At 46.4% G+C, this 25,029-nt stretch overlaps 1 protein-coding gene and 1 pseudogene across 1 annotated transcript; one reads left to right on the forward strand and one right to left on the reverse strand.

Moving 5' to 3' along the window:
• Positions 1-14,129: 14,129 nt before the first annotated feature.
• On the reverse strand, positions 14,130-15,063 carry LOC135700815 (chorion peroxidase-like; annotated as a pseudogene).
• Positions 15,064-16,885: 1,822 nt separating this feature from the next.
• LOC135700826 (uncharacterized) lies at positions 16,886-23,197 on the forward strand. The gene is made up of 2 exons (XM_065221485.1): positions 16,886-18,217; positions 19,526-23,197. The coding sequence occupies exons 1-2, from the start codon at positions 16,886-16,888 to the stop codon at positions 23,195-23,197; spliced, it is 5,004 nt and encodes a 1,667-aa protein (XP_065077557.1).
• Positions 23,198-25,029: the final 1,832 nt, after the last annotated feature.

Consider the following 25,029-nt stretch of genomic DNA (forward strand, 5'->3'; position numbering starts at 1 on the left):
CGAGACCAATTAGGGAAGATTAGTATGCATGACTTATGGGCGATGGATTTTTGTTGATGCACTTAATTGGTGTAATCCATCGCTTTTGAGCTGGGGGCTTCTAATTAGGTCACTTATCCGGACAGAAGTTCTAAAACTGTAATTTTAAATGTTGTTATTTGATTCACAGTTTCAATCTTCTATACTAGAAGGGAGCAGAGTTTCAGCAGAGCTTCCACTAAAGCCCGCAAGGGGGGGTCACTGCAGCAAATTCCACTCGTTCGTGCGGCGCCCGATTGCTTTGCTGCAAAAATTGTGGCTCCGACCGCCACTCCCCATCAAAACAACCAGCCTACTTTGGGTGTCGGAACTTCATAAATAAAACTCGCACATAGGTCACCGGAGCAAAGCAGGCGGTCGACCACCAACCAGTCATCGCAGTAGGCCTCGCAGCGAAGGGCAAAATGGCAAAAGTATGGAAATGAAAGAAAAGCCTACTGCACGACGACGACGACAGACGACGAGCGGACGGACGGACCGTAGATGGCTTTTGGTGCAACAGAGCAGATAAGAGAGCAACTTGAGCTGGAGTTCGAGTCCACTACTCTTGCGGTAGGTCACGAACGAGTGTCCATTTGATGCCCGGCTGGAGCGAAAATATGAGCTGGCTTGATGCTGGGATTTGTGCTCATTGAGCTTCACGATGATGGTACTGACGACGGCGACTACGACGACGATGCTATCTAAATTGAGTCATTCCTCTTTTACGTTCAAGCGGGCAAGTTTCGCTATTTCGTTTTGAAACATTTCTACCTTTCGAACAAATTTATAGTGTCTTTGACTTTGAAATTGGAAGCGGCGAAAAATTCCGTTCCGACACCCATGTATACATTACTTCGTTCGAGTGCATTACATCTACTCGCAGAGTTGAGTGCAGCAGAAGCAGCGTTTCGAATGTGAGATGAGAAAGAGAGAGAATTCCTGAAATACAACAACAACAACCACCATCATCACCGCAAGTGCACTCAGCTGAGACTATGTACAGTAGGGAATGCAACATGTCGCGAAGTAGTCGCAGCAGTGTGGACGGAGTTTATATTTCACTGAAGGGAGTCAATGTGAACAGAAGATTAAAGATTTCTTAATAAGTGAACTCAATATAGGGTTAACTACCCCATTTCCGGCCTATTAAGCACAACTCGCACTTAGTCTTTCTTAATATAGCGCAGTTTAGCACCAAACGAAATGTTATTATTACTGATGGCTTCCAAATTTATTTACCTTTCCGTACGTACCATAAGACTTGCTAAAGAGAAACCAATCGTTGAGATATTGTCAAAAGTCTAACACTGCTTCTTGACGCCAAAATCGGCCTACGGATTCTAAACTGGGCCTCACGCATTGAAATGCCACTTCGGCCTATCGGATGAAGATAAAAATTGATTCGTTCGAAGCCCTTTTTTTGTTTTTGGGAATAATGGGTGCAAACTTTCATATCACGCGTTCTCATTAACTTCGTTCGGTAGCTTATTAACTAAAGTATCGTACCACAGGCATAATTGATTTGTTAACTCTGAAATCATGGATTTATTTGAAGCTTTATGCTCGATAGGCCCAAAATGGGCGATTAGGCCGAAGTTGTTCTCTACGCTAATTCCAACACCTTTTAAAGAAAGTCCATTTGCTCTCGTCGGGAAGTCCACGCTGGCACGGTGACCGTTATTGACGAATTTCACACCAACTCGACAAACGGTTGGCAGCACCCTCTCAGATTTCATCGAACATTTGTGGATGCAAAGATATTTTTTACTAAAGAAACTTTGCATATTTATTTTATGACCGCCGCTTTCGTATTCAACGAAACGCTTTTCCGTAATTTTAGCTCGTGTATTTGGGTGAACCGGTTAACAATTTCCCATACACGTACAAAATCGTTGTAGTAGTAAAATTATGTTTATTTCTGTTGATTATGATAGTACATTGATTTCATATTTTAATTGATTAGCCTACCTGGCACTTCATCTTTGATTAAAAAATCAACTAGTCTACAGAATACCCTTTTGGGGGTGTGTTTTGTTTGAATTGAAAAAGTGTGAAAACCTACCTAACTATGAGTATAAATTAACCTAACGTGCTAGATTACGGATGATCTGATGATTTGATCTCAGACAGGAGTCTCTAAACCTTTTCAGGATGAATACTCTCCGTTCTTCTTATGTCTGAATTCCAGTCAGGACGTGGATCTCAGAATTTATAGTCCGCGGGGACTGTTTAGGACCATCCTAAGGATCTTGTTCAGGATCCTTCGGAGTTTAAGGTGATGGCATTTGGCGCAACTCTCCCAGATTGGCATCCCGTATTCTATTACGGGAAGGATGATTTGTTTGTAGACAGCAAGCTTATCAGGGATAAAGTAGACCTCCTGTTGATGAGTGGATACAGTGATCGTTTCAAGATGTTGCACTTGGTTTTGATTTTGTCAACGTGCTCGCTGAAAATCAGCTTGCTGTCTAGTGTTAAGCCGAGGTAGACTACCTCTTTCGACGATTCCACCGTGCCGCTCAGGTGGATCTTATTATTCACCGACGGAACAAGTCTGGGAGATATAGTGTGTAGAAAGATGATGACCTGGGTCTTTGCCGCGTTGATACGGATCTTCCAGCTGTTTAAAAATTCAGACAGGACGTCCAGGCCTCTCTGAAGTTTAGCAGTCAGAGTTCCGATGACCGGTAGACGATGGATGTGTCATCTGCGAACCGAGGCAACAATCCACCATCAGGAAGAGCCGGCATATCGGAGGTGAACAGGTTGAATAAAATGGGGCCAAGAATGCTTCCTTGTGGAACCCCGGCACCGATGTTGAAAGCATCCGATGTGATGCCATTCAGAGAGACTCGGAACGCCCTGTCCGATAGATAGTTGTTTATTATCTTCACTAGAAACCGTACTGCTGCAATTCGAACACCAAGCCATCACGTCAGACATTGTCAAGCTCCCAGAAACGTTGTAGCGCTGATTCGAGGGGTCGATCGGTGGTTGATATGTAGCATGCTGGTGGTGCGACAGTGGAATTGATTGACGTTTTTCCAGAAACTGCCCACCCCAAGTGTTTTTCGACCAGCAATGGTAGGCCGGTCCCGAGTGCTATGCGGCAACCGGTGTGGATTTCGTGGTAGCATTCCCCACCGATGATGATATCGATCATGCCCGGAATATTGAAGTGCGGATCGGCCAGTGGAACGGTTGGTAAGTTCCACGCAGCTATGTTGATGGCGATAGTCGGAAGATTGGCAGATGGTTTCTTCATTACGAGAAATTCGAGTGTGGTGGAAGAGGTGTTTTTTTTCGATTTGATCGTAGTCGTGATTTGGCGTTTGATCTGCTTGATGGATTCTCCTAGTCCAGGTACAGCGACGTCCACTGCAGTACGCTCCGTGGCGAGAGCGTTGGCCAGCCGCTTAGTGATGAAATTGGACATCGATGCAGAATCTAGGAGCGCTCGTACAATGAATTTCTTGCCGTGTTGATCGACGACGATTAGAGCAACCGTTTCCAGTAGGACCGTGCTGTGGTTCGATTGGATAGCCATGCTAACTTCCGGTGGATGCGCTAATCCAGAGGTCCCCACGTGTGCTGACGTGGATGGAGTTGGTTGTTGCATAGGAGGATTCTTTTTCGGAACTGTGTGATGTGCAGCGAGGTGTGATGTCTGGCTTGGCAGGTTCTGCAACTAAATTTGGATTTGCAGGCCCGCGCTTGATGACCAGAACGAAAACAGTTCCAACACAAACTTCGCTGGGTTACCAACTCTCGTCGTTGGGATACGGACAGCTTGTTGAATGTTGGACACTGGTGTAGCAGATGCTTCTCGGAACAAGCAGGGCAATGAAGAGTGTTCGACACTTCACTTGTAGCAGCATTGACAACGGACTTGAATGTGGACAATTTCTTGGGGTTTGGACCGGCCACCTTGATGCTAGTCGCTTGAAAGCAATGCTGTAGATTGCTTGATACAGACTACAGCATTCGAACTTGCTGGACGAGGAATTCAATCAACTCATCCTAGCTTACGCCGTCCTTCTGACGCGTTTCCTGTTCCCAAGAACGTAACGTAGATGCGTCGAGCTTATTGCAGAGGATGAAGATGAGTGCTTAATTAGTTCACCGAGCTTTCCTAACGCTTTCACGTGCCGCTGGAATTCGTCAACCAATGTGTTTAGCTCCTGTGCCGATTCACGCTTGATTGGTGGTAGTTCGAACGGGCCTTGAAATAACTCCTTCGTCAGGAACCGCTTATTGTCATAGCGCTTCATCAATGCGTCCCACGTAGACGCATAATTGTCCGCCTGAATGTCCACGCTTTCAAACGGCTTCGTTGCTTCTCTCTCCAATGATTGCAGCAGATATTGGAGTTTGTTAAAGGTCAGAATGTCGTCATTGCTGTGGATCATCGACAGGAAGTTGTCCCGGGACGATATCCATCTTGATTCATCTCCGCTGAACTTCGGCAGATCGATCTTCGGCAGCCGATGGTGAAAACTCGATGTTGTGTGGTGAGCAAAGGTGTTGATCATCGTCGAATTTAATGGAGGCTGGCCGTTGTCCATCTTGGAGAGTAGAAAGCCCTTCAATACGCAGTACCTATTTTCGAATCCGGTGCGTACCTCGATGTGATCCTCCGTGGACCTGTTGAAACTCCTTGTTGACCTTGTCCAAGGTTTCCAACCGAACCGATACTTGGTTGGCGTCCCGCTCATGGTCGTACTCCACTACGAACTTTTCCACCACATCTCGTATCGCCAACACTCGTTTAAGGATCAAGATGTTTCCTTCCAGCTTCTTTTCCGCCTTGTTTGCCATCTCACTCACCACTAGAATCACGCGTGAGAACGGAAACGACACGTTTATCTCGTAACGATTGCTCCTTCCCGACGCGACGTGCCGTTCCTACACGAACCGAAACGAAAACAGCACAGAATCGAACGAATTTCTCCTTCCCGTCGCGATGTACTGTTCAAACGCGATCAATACGACGGAAGTACCACGAGATTCGATCGATATAATCCTTCCCGTCGCTTCGTGATACTTCTACATGAACGCGAACGACCGAAAAGGACAAGTGAAATCGATACGAACAATCCTTCGCGTCACAACGTGCCCTAGTATTGGCATCGGCCATGCAGGAAAGGCCCAAATTTCTCTACAGAGAATGAATAGAGTGAATGGCCTACCTTTGTGTGGTCACTGCCTTTGACCACTTACCGCGATGGCGCTAACTTGCCTGCGACGCTGATGCCTGGCTTGGGTATGTCCTCCGATCCGGCTCGAAGGACCAATGGCCAAGACCTTTTCCACCGTCTGGATCAGACACTCCTAGTAGCCCGCCCATATGCGGCGACGCAGAAGGGTTGAAGGACCATGATGTTGTTGGAGTGGTGAATTCAGCCATTAGCTTGTCTTCGTCCAGCTCCACCACGGCAGCTTTCAATTCTCTATCCGCAGCTACGAAATGTGTTTCTTGGTCGCTCCTGATTTCTTTGGGAGTGCCACGGCGCGCCAAAAAGTGCCTCAGGGCTATGATACAAGAAATATTGTTCATCGAAGTGGCCAGCTCCAGATGTATCGCCCGTGTTGTCAAACATGTCGACCGACGAGGACAAGGAACGGTCCGAAGAAATCTACGTCCACATACGAGAACGGGCGTACAAAAGCTGTGACTCGTGAATTTGGTATGGATCCCATTGATGGTGGTGCAGGTCTTGCACCGTGAATCTTGCACAACTGGCAGTCCCGGTGCACCTGATCGCAAACTGTGCGCACTCTTGGGATGTAGAATTCTTTGCGCACTTTGTTTACGCATGTTTCGTGGCACTGATAATGATAGCTCTGATGTACGTTAGCGACCACAGGGTACTTGTCGCTGTCATCAACGAAGTCGCACCATCTGAATCCGCATCATCCCAAGTAACATTGCAGGTTTTATCGCGGTTTTATAGCATTCTACAAGTCTAAATCATGGTCTACAGAACCCTCATAAAACCAAAATTGTTACTTGGGATACCGATGAACTGGTTCAGTTTGTGCAAGCGACTCTTCTTATGAAGGCAATTGCTCGCTGCTAAAACCGCTAGTTCTTCACCGTAGGAGTCTTCCTGTGCTCGTTTGATTTGGAAAGTCTTCGCAGCAGGAAGTTCTTGCTATGCAAGTGGTCGAACGATCACTGGTTGTCAATTTGGCTTTCAGCTGAGGTTGACAAAAAACATTGAACATAGACCGTTACGCGTTGCAAACGTTGCCACGAAGAGAAGTTTTGTGGTACACTTAAAACCTCCGTTTACGAAGTCGCTTTTTTACGCAGTATTCAATTCATACCCCACAAAATGGGTATTTTAAGAATAGGAGTGACGTTAAGGGACCGGAAATCGATGTCTGAAGCCATTTTAATTCGATGTCCTAAGCTATCCAAGATGGCGGCTTCCGGTTACAAAAAAAACTTGGAAATTCTGTCAAATAGCCCACAAAATGGGTATTTTTGAAATCGGAGTGACATGTAGGAACCGTTACTCGATGTCTGACGCCATTTTGAAATCCAAGGTGGCAGCTTCCGGTTACAGAAAACTGGATAATACTGTCAAATATCCCATAATATGGGTAGTTTTGAAATCGGGGTGACGATTACGAACCGAAAATCAACATATGACGCCATTTTGAAATCCAAGATGGCAGCTTCTGGTTGCAGAAAAACAGGAAAATACTTAGCTGCAAAGTTTCAAATAACAGACTTAAAGTGGTCATTTTATACGATAGATGAGGAGATGGAAGTATAGAGTTGATAGTTCCGTTAGAGTACGGCAGTATGAAAGTTGTAAATAGAGAGTAGAAAGCGAGCAAGGACATCTCTCTTTACCAAACTCCCCCGTTGGAGAGGGATGGTGCAGGGTATCCTCCCCCCGCCACCACTGGCAAAAAGAGATGATCACCAACCGATCTGCTCATGTACAGATGATGGGTTTGAAACAGTTCTGTCGATTGTACCGCACTAAAGTTGTTATCTGAAGGGAAGAACTCATACAAACATAAATTTAGTTAAAGGAAAATACTGTCAAATATCTCACAACATGGGTATTTTTGGAATCGGAGAGACGTGTAGGAACCAGAAGTCCATGTCTGAAGCCATTTTGAAATCAAAATGCAAAACTGGTACGATCCCTTCCTTCGGAATGGTGCCGCATCCTGTGCAGGTTTCTTCGCCGATCAGCGAAGACTCTAGCCATTCGTTCTTCGGCCTCCACAGGAACGACGGCCTAGTAAACCAAAGACTTGTTGGCTAGAGGTCTGGTTTGAACTTCCATTTAGTGCCGTCGTCGGTTACGTTGTGCTTCGTGCCCAGCCACCTCCTCCACTCCGTGAAGTCTGTCGCTTTCAGTATTCCACCAACGCAGAATGCCACGAATTGGGATTAGCCCGGTGATCGGACTGTAGCTAACACATACCATCCCGCGCGTCCATCCGAAGTACCGACGTTGCATTTTGATGGAATGCCCTTCTGCGATACTGTGAGCCAAACGCGTACCAATGAGCGCTACTTGGAGTTCTAACCTAGGGATAGAGACAAACTTGATGGGCGCAACTCTTGTCTTGCTTCCAATGATAGTGCACTCTACACGTACCTATTGGACCTCATTTGCCAATTTTATCGCTTCCTCCTCCGTGTCTACGACTGTTAACATGTCGTCAACGTAGTGTCTATGGTGGATAGCGTCGACGCCGGCAGGATACTAGCGATACTTGCGAACTATCTTCATGAGGATCGTCCGATCCACTGACTATCTTCATCGTGCGCTCGTAGTCCACCATCTTTGCCCACACTGTCTCTGATAATTGGGGCACGCGTTCCATCCTACTTGGTCAAGCAACGATGACGTCTCAACGCCATGGATCGGTTGTTGGACAAACGAACGTCGTAATACTTTCAGAGCAGGCCCTCTTCATATCGGCCGTCCTGGAAGGTGATAGTTTCTTGCAGTTTCGCCAGAGCTCGTTCATCTCCTTCTTGGAGAGTAACTGATTTCGTTTCACACTGATGCCTAAACTGTCGAGTGCGAAGTAGTTCTTGACGGTATCGTGCAAGATTTCATCCGATTCGTAGGAGTGGAAGCAGTTATGATAGCTGTATGTTCGACATTAAGCCATTCTCCGCCGGGCAAGTTCCGTAAATCGTCCATCCAAGACATGTCTTGACAGCAGCTGGTTCATTTGGCTTTCGTTCACGGTTATCTAGTGCGTTGACCACTCGTACGTTATTTATCCCGATCAATATCTTCGGTTGGCCATTACTGGATGATCCTATTGGCAGCCCATCGAAATAAGGATATTTCTTCGAAAGTTTACGGATGGAGAGGGATTGCGATGGAAGTTTTAGCTCTTTAACCGTGTATACATATGCCAGATTATTTTGAGAACATCCGTCGCACGTGCCGGAAACGCTGAGTGAAACTCGCATGGCATCGTCTTCGTAACGGCAGGTGGCAGCCATCCAGCGGAGGCAAAGTGTACTCTTTGCGCCGCGCAAATTCAGCTCCTTCGCCAAAGTTTCCTCGTCCAGCGTCAAAGAAGAACCGTTATCCAGGAACGCATAGGTTGTGCAGCGTAACCAAAACGTACTGGAATAGCACAGCCTTACTTCCTCCTCAGTGCGTGTTGCACGGCTTGGTTTCTTTGGAACTGCCAGTTTTAACCTGCTGCGAAGAAGTGTTCGTGTAGAACCCGATGAAAACGACACTGTGGCTTATCATCCAATGGTGCTGGTATTGGCATCCGTTTTTTTCCACACGGCTTCCTGAACTTGCAAGGACTTCTATGGTATGCATAACTTGTGCTCCCGGAGTGCAGCCCAACATGCGGAAAGATCCATCGAAACCGTTTCAGATGACCCATCCAATGCATGCTTCTTGTTGCTGGGATTCCGGAACCGTTTCTATAAGTGCGTTCAGAAATCCACCGTCCTTTATATAATTCATACCCTTTATACTCCTCTAACTCACAGGCCTTCACAGTTGCTATCATGTTGTGGACGGCTAGCGAAAGCCGACGAGCGTACCGAGACGATCCGTTTTGGGTGCGGGAAGAGCGTTTATCTTCTGCAGCAGCGAATGAAAGATGATTTCCGGACGACCGAAGAGCTTTCTGAAGGTTGAGAAAACCTGTTCCAGTTTGGCGGGATGCAGCAACTGACATTTAACCGCTTCAAATGTCTTGCCTCTCAGCAAAGAGATCATATCACTCATAAAACCAAAATTGTAACTTGGGGAGTATAATTCGTTTTAGAGAACACTGGAAAGTTCGGATATTGATCGGTCCAAAGAGAAAGTAAATGCCGAAGCGCTAGGACGCTGGTTGAATGTCGGTATGTTTGAACCATGCTGGACTGGACGAGAATCAAGCACAAAGAAATTGCTATTATTTCTCCCTCAAATTTGGAACGTTGGTCGACTCGTTGGGGTAATGGTTCACCAGAGGTGGAGCAAATACCGGAATATTGCGTTGGTGGTCATCCACGGGCGAAGAATGGAAGGAAGAATGATTTCAAAGCTACCCTAGCGGAAACACTTCCTTTTGGGCTGCTATGACGTATAGGATTCACGTTTCCCGACGACTCAAGAAGAAGCTGGAACTTTCGTAGTAGAAACTTGTACTCGATGGCTCCGATTCCTCCGACAGTTAAATCCGGAGCTCAGGGGGAAGCTTATTTATTCACGAGGTCCGGATCGACAGCAGCTTGTCTGGGAACTATTGGCACATCGGATTCCACAATCGGTGTTCGTGGAGTACGCGGACGTAGGGTTGTTGGTGACAGCGGATTTGGCAATCGTGGTTGAGGATTTGGCAAAGGTCTACGCGGGGGCCCGAAATTGGTGTTTGCGGTGTGGGCAGACGTGAGACTGGTAGTGGTGGTAGTGACTTCAGGAGTGGTAATGGTTCACTTGTAGGAGTTCTTGGATGTAGCTTTTGTTGTGCAGGAGCTCTGGCAACGATACATTCCTGGCAGCTTCACTTATTCCCACGCAGTAGAAGTGAAACCACCACTCACATCCACCACATTGATCCGAAAAACGAAAATTTTAAAATTTTGCGTATGCAACGAAAAGTAATTTTGACTCGTGCATTTGGGTGAAACGGTTAACATTTTCCTATAAACGAACAAAATCGTGAAGAAAAATAATTTAGAAATACAATGCGTCTTACGTTTTGTGAGAGTTTCTGATTCGCAAGCCGGATGATCGGAACGGTATGCTATAATCACAGACAAACAGACGTAACTCTTAGAAAAACGTGTTCTTGAAAACATAGTATCTCAAAACATATAACCTCAGTAACGACATCTCTCTGGCTTCTCGCGGAAAACAAGCTTGCTCGCTAACTCGTAAACAATATTGCATAAAAGTTCTATAGAATATATAGAAACGTCAAAGTGATCCGATGCCAGCGCTGCGGCGAGTAGTTCGCGGAACTGATAACATTCAAATCAACCGTTAAATGCATGAACGAAGATACACAATGAAGAGTTACGTCTGTTTGTCTGTGCTATAATGCTTGCTGCATATATATTGTGAATAAGGAAAAATTTGGTTTAGTAAATTGAATTTCGCACGAATCATAGGCTTCAATTTTTAATTTATGATAACGATTTACGATTAAAATATGGAAGCACAATTTACTTTCATTTTAACTTGAGAAACTCGGGCAATAGGTACAGTACTTACGTGAAGGCGTTAGGATGTGTGAATTGAAATACTTAGTCAGTACTTATAGATACGTAGTTTCCATTTGGTTGAGTGGGACTTACCTACAAATAAGAAACAAAATATTATCATTAGTGTCATTTCGTGATTTGTGTTTGTCAATCGGTAGTAATTCAACGGAGGAAACCCCAGAAAATCAGTTCTCTAAACTTGTGAATGAGAAACTCCAATAGCTTGTGATTAACCAATATTGAATACAGAAATACTAAATAACAAAAGCACATATAAAACGCAATGAAAACCCTTAATATAATCGTAAATTATAAATTTAAAAAAAACTACACGGGACAAGGCTGCAGCCCTATGATATTGTACACAATGATGACGTAGGACTACGTGGTCTTATTTAATATATCTTATTTCTTAACTGCAGCAAGAGCTTGTGTTTTGTGTAGGAATAGGAATTAGAGCGGGGTTCTCTCTGTTTATACTGTTTAGTATTACGCGTTTGACATAGATGGCCCACAGCAACTCACGAAGAGCTACTGATTCCGATCAATAGCGGTGCGGCTTCTTCCTCCTTCTATGGATGCTCATGTGGGCTACAGCTCGCTGCTTGTAGGGAGCCTTTCGTTGTGTACTGGATAACACCACCACTCACCACGCGGTTATTGAATAAACACTGTTTGGTGAGACCGAATGGAATTTAACTTTGAAATCTGTGTTAGGTAAATCGCTTTCGGTGATAATTATAATTATCATAGCAACAGTTGCGCATTCGTGCAATTTTTATAGATGATATTTTGGAGAAAAAAAACTAAACTAATCAGATGCGTAGAAATATTTCTGATCGATTGGTGATAAAATTATTGAAATTGGTCCAGGGGCAGCTGAGTTATTAACGTTCAAAATCTTTCATAATTTTGTTACATGTTCCATTTTCGGTGTTCACAAAGTGTACCCCCATATAGAAATCACAGACGTAGTCCTACGTAAAAAAATGCCAAAATGCCCTCACAATCGCAAAGCTAGCCTCTTATTATCTAATTGGTCCCCTATTATTATCTAAATGGTCGTCTATTATTATCTTAATGAGCGCAAAAATGTATAACAAAAAACTTAAACGACCAGGCAATTGTTATAATAATCTTGAAATTGAAAAATCTCATTGAATCGTCATAACAAAACAATTAGACTTTTCAAACTTGCATTAAAAAGCCAATTATGGACCTGATATCCCCCAAATGGTCCAAAATGGCTTGAAAAATTCAAAGGGGCGTGTACTTTCCAAACTCCAGGTGCTCTGTCGATGTGTATGTAGTACAAGCCAAGTCTGGACGATATGTCTTGGATAAAAGCTCTTACTCTTTAGTGAACTCTTTTATCAGTCATTTGTGGTCCTGAAAAGGCCCGATGGGTTGGAAGCTTGGAAGCCAGTTTAGAACAATGCTGTGGAAATTTGTCCTCAATGTTCTTGGAGATGATAGCGGTGCGGAAATGAAATAAGTATGAGCCTACCGAACGGTACCTACGTTTATGCTTTTTGATGCAAATTTTAAGCCTCTTATATCAAGAGAATTTGGCAAGATTTTTTTTTGGCATAATTCTCTTACTAGGAGGGGCCTAAAATTTGCATCAAAAGGCATATAGATAGGTAATGTCTGGCATACTCAGTGCAAGCCGAGCCATGGCTCTACTGCCCGGGATTATCGTACGCCCGTGCGGTGTCAGGAGAGTCAGAAGACAATTCTCCACTCACAAGTGACGAACTAGTTATCCTTGTGACTGAGGTGATCATAATCTTGCGCACCACCAAGACACTACCTGAACAGCTTCGTGCAGTAATGTCCCTCGTGTAAAAGTATGGATCGTGAAGTCATCAAAATAGTCAACTGGAACGCTTGCTCGCTCAAGAGCAAAATCATTGAGTTCGTTGATTTCCTCAATGTACATTGACATCACCGTCATCACCGAAACACACCTGAAGCCGGAGATAAATTTTCACCTCCCCGATTTTCGGCTCGTAAGGCTAGACCGGACCAGCTCCTGCGGAAGATGCGTGGCTATCGCATTTAGGAGAAATATTGGCTGTCGACTGCTACCAAGTTTCCATCTGAATATGATCGAAGCGGTGGGTGTGGAAGTCCCCACTCCTGTCCCCTATTACCATCAACCCTACTGTCCCAAACAAGTCACCATCAGGGACGGGTCGGCAGCAGACCTGCGGAGAGACATCATCAGACTAACTCGACGCCGTGAGAAGTACATCATCGCTGACGACCTGAACGCCAAACACCAGGCTTGGGACAACAGTCGACGCAACCAAAACGGCACAATCCTGAACGACGACCTGCAAGAGGCTCACTACACCATAATAGCGCCGGCTTGAGGTGATCTGGCGTACACTCCACCATCGACATCTTCATCAGCAACTTAGGAGACAACATCTCACAACCTGTGACCCACTAGGAGCTGAGATCGGACCACTATCCGGTGGTGGCCAATGTGGACTCATCCGTCAACCGATTTCAAGCTTCCTGACGCAACTACCATAGCGTCAGCTGGGATCAGTTCCAACATTGTGTCGACTACGGTGTTCTTCCGGAGACGCTCGAAGACGTTGACCGGTGTCTGCGTTCCATCGAGGAGGCGATATCCCGGGCCAGGGAACAACACGTGCCAGTATCCAGACAGGCGAGAAATACTCTGAACCTTGATAAAATTACCAACAATCTCATTAGACTCCGTTGTTCCATTAGAAGGCAATACCAGCGTTCTGGCTTGTCTGTCTCGAAGACCCACCGTAATCGCCTAACAAAAACCATCCAAGCTAGGATGGTGGACCTCTGAAATCATAACTTTGCTCTTCCAGATTGTACAAAACCCTTTTGGAAACTAACGAAAATCCTTAAAAATAAGCCAAGACCCATTCCACCACTGACCCAACTGAATAGTCCCGGCGGTGGTTCATTTGATAACTCCGGAAGAGAAGGCTGCCGCGATAGGTCAACACTTCGTCAGCTCCCATAATCTCGGACAAAACATCGTCAGCCCTCACGAAGCTAAGGTTTCTGAAAACGCAACCAACCTCCATCAGATTTCCAATATTTTTCCGAGGAATCCGAGATTACGGCTGACGAATTGTTGGCCTATATCAAATCATCTAAAAATATGAAGGCCCCAGGTTTCGGCAACATCTTGAATTTGGAACTCAAACACTTGAGTTCCAGATTCTACAACCATCTGACACTGATTTTAAACCTGTGCCTCCGACTTGGCTACTTCCCCTTGTGCTGGAAGTCAGCTAAAGTCATACCTATTCGGAAACCTGGGAAAGATCCGTCCTCTCCTTCAAGTTATCGACCAATCAGCCTTCTCTCAGGGTTATCAAAACAATGTTTTCTTCCAAAACATTTACACAAGAACACACCTTAAAATAGCCTCAGTTGCGCCAAGCTCCCAGTCGCAAAAGGCGATAGTTTTCACAGGGAACTGGCACGTTATTTTTACTGGGTTGCAGGAACGCCTGAGGAGCCTGGTAGAAATCGAACCGGTTATCCACATTTGCTCAGATTATACTGGCCAGCGAAGTTCACCGGATTTCCTTCAACTGCTGCAGCGTAAAGGCACCCGGATTTACCTCCGGAGAGTTGGTGAAGTAGTACCTGTCTCCAAACTTGTACCGCGAGTACGCCTTCGCTAGCAGATGACTGAATGTCGGTCCCACAACGGTACCATTCGCCGGAGGTTCCAACACACCGCCAGGCTACAGATCGATGTCGTCGGGAGATTCGTAAACCTGCGCTAGCCGTGCTCCCACCTTGCCCAGTTGTCGAAAATCGGTTATCCGGGGAAGTCCTGCCCATTCGCGATAATCGTTGTATGGCCGCAAGGCAATGTCACGACTCCGTTGGATATTTAACGCGGCCAAATCCGAACCAAATGGTTTACGCTTCTTGAACAGGAACCGGGTAAGGCCAAAGGTGACAGCTTTATCCATCGACTCCATGGGCTGTTGGTTGAAAGAGAACATCATTTCGTCGAAACAGTCCGGTTCCAGCGTCTTGGTCGGATCGTTGAAGATGTCCTTGATGAAGACGTCCTCCGGAGGTGCCTTTTTGTGGAGGAGTCGGAAGAACCCTTCAACGGTGGAGTGGCCGTAACGTTGGGCCGCCGCTGCAACCTCAGCAAGCGTCATCGATCGAAGATTCGGATTGTAGAAGTTGGTGAACCCTTTAATAGTATCCTCCAGTCCGAACTGTTGCACCTTCCGATGACCCAGGAGAATCGGGAGGTACTCATTGTACACCACGTTCTGAAGCTCAGTAATCACATCTGCCATGGCGTTGTTGGACGATGAAAAAGCGTTCGACAATGTTTGGTATGATGGCCTGGTGTTCAAATTGCAGCACTACAGTGTTCCAATCTTCCTAGTGAAGATAATAAACAACTATCTATCGAACAGGACGTTCCGAGTCTCTCTGAATGGCATCACATCGGATGCTTTCAACATCGGTGCTGGGGTTCCACAAGGAAGCATCCTTAGTCCCATTCTATTCAACCTGTTCACCTCCGATATGCTGGCTATCCCTGATGGTGGATCGTTGTCTCTGTTCGCAGATGACACATCCATCGTCTACAAGGGTAGGGTCATCGGAGCTCTGACTGCCAAACTTCAGAGAGGACGTCCTGTCTAAATATTTCAACAGCTGGAAGATCCATATCCACGTGGTAAAGACCCAGGTCATCATCTTTCCACACTCTAAATCTCCCAGACTTGTTCCGTCGGTGAATAATAAGATCTGCCTGAACGGCTCAGTGGTGGAATGGTGGAAAGAGGTAGTCTACCTCAACTTAACATTAGACAGCAAGCTGATTTTCAGGGAGCACGTTGACAAAACCAAAATCAAGTTTAACATCTTTGTTGGTTGCGCTACTTTGACGAGCTCGTCAAACCCCACGCTCCCCGAACGGTCGACGTAGACAGCCGAATCCATCCACACCCATCGTTCGAACAGAGGATTGTTGGAATACGGGACAATAGGGAGGTTACGGCAGAAACAACAAATGCTTTTGTTCAAAGTTTCGTCTGGCTCATCTTGGCATACAAAACAATTATTAAGAACTAAATTTACTCTAATTGAACTCTTAAACTACAGGTATAACCACAAAATTAGTCTATCTAAAACTTAATTAAAAATTTAATCTAAAAATTTATTAATGATAGTGCGAGTGCGATACGGTCGACGGAAAAGAAGGAGAAAGGTTTTTAAAACTACTATATAAGCGAGCAGTGAAGGTGAGAATCGAACTTAAACTAAAATTTAGAGCTAATAATGGACTAAAGTAAAAACCTAATCAGAAATAGGACATAGATCGGACGGTAAAGTTGTTGTGGACAACCAAGCAGTAGAGAATCACAACAAGTAAGTTACTTTACGATGAGATTCAATGATAGACATTTATAAATAAGTTAAATTGCAGGATTTTATAATTCTTTATTAACCACCCAATAAATTCACGAAATCACGATTCATCTGCTACCGCACAACATCTTACAAAATCTTGTTTGCACGTCGAGGATGTCTCGCAAATCGTCAACCAGATCCAGGTCGGAATTGAGTTCTGCCTTGGGTGCGGTAAGCCAACTTTTCGGTACAGGTGATGTGGGTAGCGCAGCAGACAAGGACACGGGAACTCCAATAACCGATGCAGATGTAGTTGCCGGGATCAACAGTCTCACTATCGTGACCAACGCGAAACGCGGAGCGAAGGACTCGATGAAATCGGCAACAGGCGCAAAGAGCGATGCAGCTGTGGTAAAAGTAGTTCCTCCCCCTCCTAGTCCTCAGGTAAATCTTGACGTTGCCAATAACAGACAGGCCCATGTAAAGGGATCCATACCCAAAATAAAGGCTAGTGCTAATACTAAAGTCAATCCCGTCCGGTCGTCAAATATTGTCGTTAACGCGAGACCCAACGCGCGACTTGATCTGAACCAACGCGTTCATATAACTCGGTACAGTCATTGCGAGTTGTGTAGTGAACGTGATACTAGTAGAATGGTGCAGTGTGATGGTTGCGATAAGTGGTATCATTTCTCTTGTGTAGAAGTGACTAGTGGCATAGCGGACTACAGCTGGATTTGTCCAAAGTGTCCATACATGCATTTCGGCGCAAGTCATCAAGAGCAGCAGACACCAATGCTCCAGCAGATTCAACCGGTAGATCCACCCCCCAACTCTGTAAGTTCAAAGAAGTCCACCGGAAAGGCAAGCAGTAACCGGAGCAATCAACGGAAGGTCGATCGACTATTGCAGAAGCTGGAAGAGCAGAAGCAGTTGGAACAAAAGTTTTTGGATGAAAAATACCGCATTTTGGATGAAGAGGACGCTGACGATGAAACTGTCGCCAGTGATGATGATGTAGGATCCGAGGAGATGTCCAAAGTGAGAGGATGGCTGAGAGATACGGAAAAGTGTGGTGAAGATTCTGATTCCGGTCTGGTGGAAGAAGAGTTGAACGATGATCAACTGCAAGCTGTCATTCAGTTGGCACCGACTATGGGGCAGACGGAACCGCAATCATCTCTACATGGTTTCGTTCCTAACCAACGTTCAACGCCTCAAGAGACCGTTCGTATGGATCCGAGGTTGAGGAGCCGTGTAATGCAACCTTCCGTTCCAGCACCGATCCCTGAAAGCCTGTTCCGCCGACCACCGGCACCAGTTCCAGAGGAGCCATTTCGTCAGCCTGTTGTTCCAGATACCCAGTTCCGTCAACCACCAGCCACAGCTCCAGGAGTCCTGTTCCGTCAACCACCAGCCACAGCTCCAGGAGTCCAGTTCCGTCAACCATCAGCTACAGCTCCAGGAGTCCTGTTCCGTCAACCATCAGCTACAGCTCCAGGAGTCCTGTTCCGTCAACCACCAGCCACAGCTCCAGGAGTCCAGTTCCGTCAACCATCAGCCATAGCTCCAGAAGTCCAGTTCCGTCGACCACCGGCACCTGTTCCAGAAGGCCTGCTCCGAAGGTCGCCTTCGCACACGCTTCCAGAAGACCAGTTCTACCGACCACAAGTACTTCGGTCAGCTGCAGCTTTAGAAACACATAACTACCTGCCACAGGATCTTCGGCCGCCACCTGCTGCACCAAATGAACACTTCTGGCCAGAACCAACAATCGTCCCGGAAAGCCAGTATCGTCAACCTTCAGGGTCAAGGAATGAAATGCTTCAAGGAGATTCAACATCCCGAGGTTTCGGAAATCCGGAACCAGCTGCTCGCAATGTCGAAGAGAACGTGTGCATCCTCAACCGAAGCCAGTTAGCAGCACGTCAGGCTGTATCCAAGGAGTTACCGGAGTTTTACGGAAATCCTGAAGATTGGCCGCTGTTCTTCTCCATGTACAACTCTTCAACGAAGATGTGTGGCTTCTCCAACGAAGAAAACATGCTTCGGCTTCGAAAATGCTTGAAGGGCAAGGCTCTAGATGCTGTACGATGCCGGCTACTCCACCCATCCAACGTTATCGGTGTAATTTCTACGTTGAAAATGCTATATGGAAGACCAGAAGCAATCGTTCAGGCATCAGTTAGGAAGATTCGGTCATTACCATCGCCACAAGTGGAAAAACTCGACACTCTTGTCAATTTTGCATTGACGGTCGAAAACCTGGTAGCTACGATAGAGGCATGCGGCGTCGAAGATTTCGTATACAATGCGTCTTTGAAATGTGAGCTAGTGGATCGTCTTCCTCCTGGGCTGAAGCTGGATTGGGCGAAGTATTCCAGAAATAATGCAGCACCAAATCTGCTTGATTTCAGTTATTGGCTGTACTCGATCGCGGAAGATGCTAGTTCAGTTATGCAAACTTCGTTCAGCACGCAAAGAATTCGTGGAGCAAAGAATGATGGATTTATCAATGTCCACTCTGAAGCAGAATCAGAACTGTCCCGATCAGCAGCTGCAAAGACTCGGGGTATCCACGGATCATCATCAGCGCCAATGACAGAATGCATCACATGCAGAGGTCATTGTCCGTCAGTTGCAAAGTGCAAAAGATTTGCTGAGTTAAGCCTAGTTGCAAAGTGGGCTGTTGTACGAGAGAGAAAGCTGTGTCGCAAATGTCTGCGTAAGCACAATGGATCATGCAGGCAGCAAAAACCGTGTGGGATCAAAGGATGCATCTTTTTGCATCATCCGTTGTTGCACAATGACCACCAGGAGGTTGAAAAGGAACGTTCTGGCCAAACCTTTGCTACCGGAAGTTGCAATATTCACCAACTTCAAACTAGCGAAGTCCTGTTCAGGATTGTTCCCGTGCTAATCCACGGTCCATCAAAATCCATCCAGACATACGCGTTCATAGACAACGGTTCAGAGCTGACACTGATGGAAGATAGCCTTGCAGAGGAGCTTGGCGTAAAGGGGCCTCGAACACCGCTGTGCTTAAAATGGACGGGTGGTACCAAGAGAGTGGAGAATGAATCCCAGAAGGTAGATGTGGAAATATCAGCCATCGGAAAAACCTCGAAGTCGCACAGGATGTCCAACGTACATACGATTCAGAACCTACAACTTCGGCCGCAAACGTTAGTGTATTCTGAGTTACTGCAACGGTATCAACACCTCGGTGGACTACCTGTCGAATCCTACAGTAACGTATGCCCTCGAATCCTGATTGGGCTTGACCATGCGTCGCTTGGGCATGCTATGAAAAGTCGAGAAGGAAAGCCATACGAACCTATCGCCGTCAAAACACGCTTGGGATGGATAATCTACGGGAGTTGTTCACGAACACAGCGAAACCAAAACTACGTGAATGTCCATACGATTAAAGTATGTGAGTGCAATCTTGATTCCGACGATAACCTGCACACCGCAATGAAGAACTACTTCACTCTAGATAGCCTTGGAGTGGCAAAACCAGAAAAGATTTTGCGGTCAACGGAAGAACAACGTGCCTTGGAAATGCTCGAAAAGCTGACAATCCCAAAAGAAGGGCGGTACGAAACGGGACTCCTCTGGAAGTACGATGATGTTCGCTTTCCAAGTAGCAAAGGAATGGCTTACAGAAGATGGCAGTGTTTAGACCGGCGCATGAAGCGGGATGAGGAGTTTGCAAAAACCGTGACGACGAAGATGGATGAATACGTGGATAAACGCTACGTTCGGAAGTTGTCGGATGATGAACTCAATATGCATCAGTCTAAGGAATGGTACTTACCCGTGTTCCCTGTTGTGAACCCCAACAAACCGGGTAAGGTACGGCTAGTCTGGGACGCAGCTGCTCCTGCTTATGGCGTTTCACTCAATTCGCTGTTACTCAAAGGCCCTGACCTTTTGACGTCGCTACTTGCAGTTCTCGTCCAGTTTCGTGAATTCCGGATCGCAATTTGCGGGGATATCCGGGAGATGTATCTGCAAGTTCTACTGAGGCAAGATATTCGACTGTGCTTCTTCTGGAAGGGCGATGAAGGCAACGCGGATCCTAAGGTGTACATCATGTTGGTGTTACCGTTCGGAGTGTCGTGTGCTCCAAGCATTGCGCAGTACGTCAAAAACACCAACGCCCAACGGTTTGAGAAGGACCATCCCACCGCTGTTCAAGCTATCGTCGACCAGCATTACGTAGATGACATGCTTGTAAGCGTGGAAAGCGAGCAAGAAGCAGTGGACCTCGCACGGGATGTAAAGAAAATTCACCATGAAGCCGGCTTTGAAATGAGGAACTGGATCTCAAATAGCCCGGATGTTTTGGAGGCGTTACATGAACGAAATACGGAAGAGAAGGACCTTAATATGGCAGAAGGAGTGATAACCGAGAAAGTGCTCGGAATGTGGTGGAATACGTCCACTGATTGTTTCACCTTCAAGGTTTCTCCACGGTACGATCCTGAGCTAATGTCGGGGCAGCGGACACCAACGAAGCGCGAAGTGCTCAGAACCTTGATGATGATCTTCGATCCTTTAGGACTCATTGGCCACTTCTTGATGTTCCTGAAGGTGGTACTGCAGGAAATTTGGAGAACATCCGTCGGATGGGATGACCCGATCGAAGAAAAACAGTTTGAGATGTGGATGCAATGGCTGAAGGTCCTTCCTGAAGTGGCAAAGGTAGAAATCCCGCGGTGCTACAGGACGGCTACATCTGTTGGAGGTTCCAACGAAGTACAAATGCACATCTTCGTCGATGCTAGCGAGAAGGGTTTCGCGGCGGTGGTGTATCTGCGATTCAAGGAGGGGCCCATCATCGAAACTGCGCTGGTTGGATCGAAGACTCGTGTTGCACCAATCAAATTTCTGTCGATTCCGCGCTCGGAGCTTCAAGCTTGCGTTATCGGAGTCAGGTTTGCGAACAGCATAGCACAGTCACTGTCTATCAAGGTGAATAGACGCTACTTCTGGACGGATTCCAGTGACGTCATCAGCTGGCTCAAATCCGATCATCGTCGGTATAGCCAATTTGTTGCTTTCCGAGTGAGTGAGATACTAGAAGCTTCGGAAGTCTACGAGTGGCAATGGATCCAAACTAAAAAGAACGTTGCTGATGATGGCACGAAGTGGAAACGGGTGCCTGACATGACTAGAACTAGCCGATGGTTTAACGGACCGGAATTTCTCAAGAACATTGAAGGAGAATGGCCTGTGGAACTACACATCGAAGGACCTACTACGGAGGAACTGCGCCCACATTTGCTCGTTCACGTCAAATTACCGGAGCCAATCATTGACCTCCAAAACTGCTCTAAATGGACTCCACTTGTCCATCGAACTGCATACGTGTTTCGATTCATCGGGAACTTGAGGACATCCAGACCCGAAGAAAGAACTATTGGAGTGTTGACGAGTTCAGAGCTAGCTACGGCTGAAAACTATTTGTACCGGCTTGCTCAGGGAAGTTCTTACCCAGATGAGGTAGCAGTACTATCGGGCATACGAGCGTCGGAAAACTTCACATTAACGATACCGAAGAACAGTTCAATCTATCATCTTTGTCCGTTTCTAGACGAACATGATGTACTCCGCGTTCGTGGTAGAACCATCAGTTGTCCGTTTGTTAATCAGGATGCGGTGAATCCTGTTATTCTTCCACGAGACCACCACATCACCCGTCTCGTCATATCCCACTACCACAGCAAATATCATCATCAAAACCATAACACAGTTATCAACGAGCTGCGGCAGCGATACAGCATCCCTCGTCTGAAGGCTGCCTACAACAGGATCCGTCAATGCTGTCAGCAATGCAAGAACGACCGTGCACGACCGCAACCACCGGCTATGAGCGACTTGCCACTACCTCGCCTAGCTGCCTATGCTCGTCCGTTTACTTATATGGGGGTGGACTACTTTGGTCCAATTGTGATCATCCTTGGGCGTCGTCTCGAGAAGCGTTGGGTACTTCTCGCCACTTGTCTTACCACTCGCGCCATCCACTTGCAAATCGTTCAGTCAATGACTACCGATTCTTGTATTATGGCACTACGAAACGTCATGGCTAGGAGGGGTGTACCTGCAGTCATATATAGTGATAGAGGTACGAACTTCCAGGGAGCTAGTAGGGAACTCGAAGAAGTTATGGTGAATTTGGATCGAGAGCGTCTTGCAGCGGAGTTCACCACTTCACATACTACCTGGAGCTTCATTCCTCCCGCTTCGCCGCATATGGGAGGAGCGTGGGAACGACTCGTTCGAACCGTCAAACAGAACCTTGCCAAACTGAAACCCAACAGAACGCTGTCCCATGAAGTCCTCGAAAACATGCTTGCAGAGGTAGAGAATATTGTGAATTCTCGCCCATTAACCAGTATTCCTCTCGATGATGACCAGTCACCGGTGCTAACGCCCAATCATTTTTTGCTGGGATCAAGCAACGGATTAAAACCTTGGGTTCCGTTTGACGACAGCTCAGAAGTGCTAAAAAACTGCTGGGAGCTTTCTCAAACCTTAGCCAATCAATTCTGGAAACAATGGCTACACGACTATCTTCCTTCCAGCACTCGTCGCACGAAATGGTTTATGGAGGTGAAACCCATCAGAGTCAACGATATCGTCGTCATCGTGGACCCGAAACTTCCTCGGAACACCTGGCCCAAAGGCCGAGTTATTGGGATCAAGCAGGGATCGGACGGGCAGGTGCGAAGTGCTACTGTGCAGACTTCTGGTGGCATCTACGAGCGACCAACTGTGAAGCTTGCCGTGCTCGACGTAGGCGTTGAAAGCAATGCGCATCAGGACGACCAGAAGCCCATTCCGGGGGGGGAGTGTTGGTTGCGCTACTTTGACGAGCTCTTCAAACCCCACGCTCCCCGAACGGTCGACGTAGACAGCCGAATCCATCCACACCCATCGTTCGAACAGAGGATTGTTGGAATACGGGACAATAGGGAGGTTACGGCAGAAACAACAAATGCTTTTGTTCAAAGTTTCGTCTGGCTCATCTTGGCATACAAAACAATTATTAAGAACTAAATTTACTCTAATTGAACTCTTAAACTACAGGTATAACCACAAAATTAGTCTATCTAAAACTTAATTAAAAATTTAATCTAAAAATTTATTAATGATAGTGCGAGTGCGATACGGTCGACGGAAAAGAAGGAGAAAGGTTTTTAAAACTACTATATAAGCGAGCAGTGAAGGTGAGAATCGAACTTAAACTAAAATTTAGAGCTAATAATGGACTAAAGTAAAAACCTAATCAGAAATAGGACATAGATCGGACGGTAAAGTTGTTGTGGACAACCAAGCAGTAGAGAATCACAACAAGTAAGTTACTTTACGATGAGATTCAATGATAGACATTTATAAATAAGTTAAATTGCAGGATTTTGTAATTCTTTATTAACCACCCAATAAATTCACGAAATCACGATTCATCTGCTACCGCACAACAATCTTGAAAAGATCACTGTTTCCACTTATCAACAGGAGGTCTACTCTTTGCTACCGTAGCTTGCTGTTTACAAACAAATCATCCTTCCCGCAATAGAATACGGGATGCCAATCTGGGAGAGTTGCACAAAATGCCATCACCTTTAACTCCAAAGGATCCAGAACAAGATCCTTAGTATCGTGACCGAACACTAGTCCCCCGCGGATTTGAAATTATGAGATCGTTGGCTTTGCGGACGAAGTCGTCATTACGGTAACAGGCGAGACGCTGGATTAGGTGGAATTGTTGTCAACCGAGGCGATCGACATGACTGGTAACTGGATGCAAGGAGCGAAGCTGCAGATAGCCCACCACAAAACGGAAGTGTTATTGGTCAGTAACTGTAAAGCGGTACAGCGGGCAGAAATCACCGTCAGGGAGCACGCCATAGCCTAGAAGCGTGTGTTAAAAAACCTGGGAGTCATGATCGATGACCGGCTAAACTTCAACAGCCACGTCGAATACACCTGTGAGAATTGAATGCCATCAACGCGATAGCTAGAATCATGCCGAACAATGCTGGTCCCAGCAGTAGCAAGAGGCGTCTTCTGGCCAGTGTCTCGTCATCGATACTGAGATATCGCATAACATTTGAAAAGGGCTTATCCTCGATGATCGATTCTCTTCATCGATTTTCTCTATGGTTTACTACGGCTATATAAACGTATTTCTCCCTAAGTTCGCAGCACAGTTCAACAGAAGATGATGTTAGCTTGCGCCTGAAACTCAATGGAACATTCATTTGCAGTCGGGTTATTCGCGAAAGAGAAAATCGATTAAGAGAATCGACCAACAATGATAGGCCCTTTTCTCGTGTTGCGCGAGTGATATGGAGGTCCAGCCTGGGTTCCAGCGCTGTAAACGAAGCAGAGCCAAAGAAAATTGAGCAGCACGTTCCGGCTCATGTCCAGTCGTGAGTGCGTGCAGAACCATCTCGTCGGAAGCAGTATGCGTTATCGCTGGTATGATCCCTATCGACATCACCCTGGCGGAGGACATCCAGTGCTTCAGGCGGAGAGAAGCCGGAAGACTACGGAAAGTTGTGATAGTGGAGTCATTGGCTAAGTGGCAACAGGAGTGGAACACGACTTCAGGAAATACTCACATCGGTTCGGACACGCAGCGTCACCCCTCTGTCTCCGGAGTGTGGCAACGCCGATGAAACGCCGGAGCATGTGGTCTTCGACTGTCCAAGACTGACGAGGCAGTGCGAAGGGAGATGCCCGTCCTTAACGTGGAGAATGTCGTCGTTGAAATGTGTCGAGAAGAGGGCACTTGGAATGCCGTCAGCAGGGCAGTCACGCAGATTATGTCGGAGCTGCAGCGTAAATGGAGAGAAGAGCAGTGATCTAGCAAAGCCAGCTAGCGC

The sequence above is a fragment of the Ochlerotatus camptorhynchus genome, unplaced genomic scaffold, assembly GCF_037179485.1.
Source record: "Ochlerotatus camptorhynchus isolate MF236.1 unplaced genomic scaffold, CSIRO-AGI_Acam_v1.1 ptg000013l, whole genome shotgun sequence".
In the NCBI taxonomy this organism is placed as follows: Eukaryota; Metazoa; Arthropoda; class Insecta; order Diptera; family Culicidae; genus Ochlerotatus; species Ochlerotatus camptorhynchus.

Excerpts from the sequence above, each read along its gene's own strand:
- LOC135700826 (XM_065221485.1), top strand. The coding sequence starts at position 16,886 with ATGCATTTCGGCGCAAGTCATCAAGAGCAGCAGACACCAATGCTCCAG. Across the intron at positions 18,218-19,525 it reads AGGGCAAGGCTCTAGATGCT|CGAAACCAAAACTACGTGAA; the intron begins GTACGATGCCGG and ends TCACGAACACAG.